At 39.4% G+C, this 2,151-nt stretch overlaps 3 protein-coding genes across 4 annotated transcripts in view; all 3 read right to left on the bottom strand.

Annotated features, from left to right (window-relative positions):
- The window catches only part of LOC103147526 (protocadherin gamma-B7-like), a 23,827-nt gene extending 22,042 nt beyond the window's left edge, over positions 1–1,785 (bottom strand). Inside the window, exon 1 of the mRNA XM_007565908.2 lies at positions 9–1,785. Coding sequence (XP_007565970.1) covers positions 9–1,445 — 1,437 coding nt within the window. The 5' untranslated portion in view covers positions 1,446–1,785. The remainder of the gene's footprint in view (positions 1–8) is intronic.
- The window catches only part of LOC103147442 (protocadherin gamma-A2-like), a 101,359-nt gene that overhangs the window by 79,717 nt on the left and 19,491 nt on the right, over positions 1–2,151 (bottom strand). The gene's annotated exons all lie outside the window — the stretch shown is intronic.
- LOC103147525 (protocadherin beta-1-like) overlaps positions 1,996–2,151 on the bottom strand; it is a 2,501-nt gene continuing 2,345 nt past the window's right edge. The window contains exon 2 of the mRNA XM_007565907.2: positions 1,996–2,010. Within this exon, the coding sequence (XP_007565969.1) occupies positions 1,996–2,010 (15 nt within the window). The remainder of the gene's footprint in view (positions 2,011–2,151) is intronic.

Genomic DNA, 2,151 nt, shown 5'->3' with positions numbered 1-2,151 from the left:
CAGTCAGCGTCTGTAGATTTTATTGTAAATATAGACAGACCTGGGGTGTTGTTTTCTATAATGTAGGCCTCATATAAGCTCCTCTCAAAGACGGGGGCGTTGTCATTCACATCAGAAATCTGTAAGGTGAGAGTGACGCTGCTGGAGAGGGAGGGTACTCCTTCATCAGAACAAGTCACTGTGATATTATACTCGGAGGCGCTCTCTCTGTCTAACTCAGTGTCCGTCACTAAACTATACAGATTACTAGATGTTGACGTAATCGTAAATGGAGTATGTTTATTTATTGCACATCGGACTTTGCCCTTTTCTTCAGAATCAGGATCACTAACGCTCATTATAGCTACCACTGTGTTTGATTTTGAATCTTCTCCTATTGAAACAGATGACGAAATTATGTTGATAATTGGACTGTTGTCATTAATATCACCTACATCAATAATTGCCTTACAAGAGTCAGAAAGACCTCCCCGGTCCACCGCCTCTACATCGATTTCATATTTTTTGGTTTTTTCATAATTTATAGGCCCGTTTAAAATTATCTCACCATCTTCAGTAATGTGGAATATTTCTAAAATAGATCTCGCGCTATTTCCTATTACGTAGCTTACTTCTCCATTCGAGCCTTTGTCTGCATCAGAGGCACTGACTTTAGTGATTAGTGTTCCTTTGACTGAGTTCTCCTGGACTGTAGCTTTGTAAATGGGTTGTGTGAAAACGGGAGCATTATCGTTTGCGTCTAACACTGTAATATGAATCTGCATAGTGCCAGACCGCTGCGGCTCTCCGCCATCTACTGCTGTTAGCAACAATGAAATAAATTCCTCTTTTTCCCTGTCGAGAGGTTGCTGTAAAATCATTTCAGCTCTTTTTCCGCCGTCGGACTGACTGTGCACTTTAAGAATAAAATTATCACTTGGCTTCAGGGAATAGCTTTGTAGACCATTTAACCCGATGTCTGGGTCTATTGCTTTCTCTAGCATGAATTTGGAGCCAACGACTGCAGATTCGCTAATTTCAAATCTTCTCTCTTCCTTTTCAAATGCAGGAGCATTGTCATTTATATCAGTGATTTCTACGGTTACGGAAAATATTTCTATCGGGTTCTCTAACGCAATCTGCAAATGCAAAGCACAAGGCGTTGTCTGAGCACAGAGAGATTCGCGGTCTATTTTTTCTCTGATCGTAAGGAGTCCCCTCTCCTTGTTAAGCTGAATGTACTCTGCATTGTCTCCCATATGGATGCGAGCTTTACCCGCGTTCAACCGTTTAATATCCAGCCCTAAATCCTGAGCTATGTTACCAACCAACGATCCTTTGCTCAGTTCCTCAGGAATGGAATAGCTGACCTGACCGAACACCAAATGTAAAGCGACGGCAGAAAAGACCAGCAGTACTTGCCGTGTCATTGTTATATCGGGAGCATCAGTCCTGCAAAAATACATCCGCTTATGTTAGTCAGATTTTTTGAAGAAGAATATTGCTGAAAGGTGATGTATTTGTAGCCAAGAAGAAGAAAAAGATGATCCAGAGATTGATATATTCCGTGAGTATTATTTCTTTCGACGTGCTCCACTGAAAAGCCCGTTCTTACTGAGAAACAACATGGAGCTTTCCTTCTCTATGAACGCTATTTAAATACCATTACGTTGATCAACAGCGGCCCAGAGAGTTCACATCACGGAACTGCATTTTAGGAATAAATAATGATAATAAAAAACTTTGTAACTTCCAATATGTTTGATGAGGAACATAAGCACTAAAACAGTTGGAATTGCCTTCTTACACAAAAATTTACATAAATAAAATTATGAATTTTAAATACTCAAGAAAATGAAAGAAATAGAACATTCAAAGCTTATTTATCATGTTAAAAAGAGAGAGGTTTAAAGAAATATATTAAATAAATTTGTTGCTAACCATGGTGCTGAAATCACACTGACTAGTTATAATTAAAAAAGTGATTGATATATGACATGTTTAAATATAAGATGCCTAGCGCATTCTAACCTGCAGAGGAGAGTCGGGTTCATCCAGGATGCTCTTCTCACTTTGCATCCGCTGCATCGTCCCTGAAGAACTGGTGTCCATTATCAACATGTTCTGACTACCAGTTTTGCCAACCTTAATGTCACTCTTTCTGGAGTCAGT

The sequence above is a fragment of the Poecilia formosa genome, unplaced genomic scaffold (assembly GCF_000485575.1).
Source record: "Poecilia formosa unplaced genomic scaffold, Poecilia_formosa-5.1.2 Scaffold183, whole genome shotgun sequence".
NCBI lineage: Eukaryota > Metazoa > Chordata > Actinopteri > Cyprinodontiformes > Poeciliidae > Poecilia > Poecilia formosa.
This window is presented reverse-complemented; position numbering and strand designations above follow the sequence as displayed.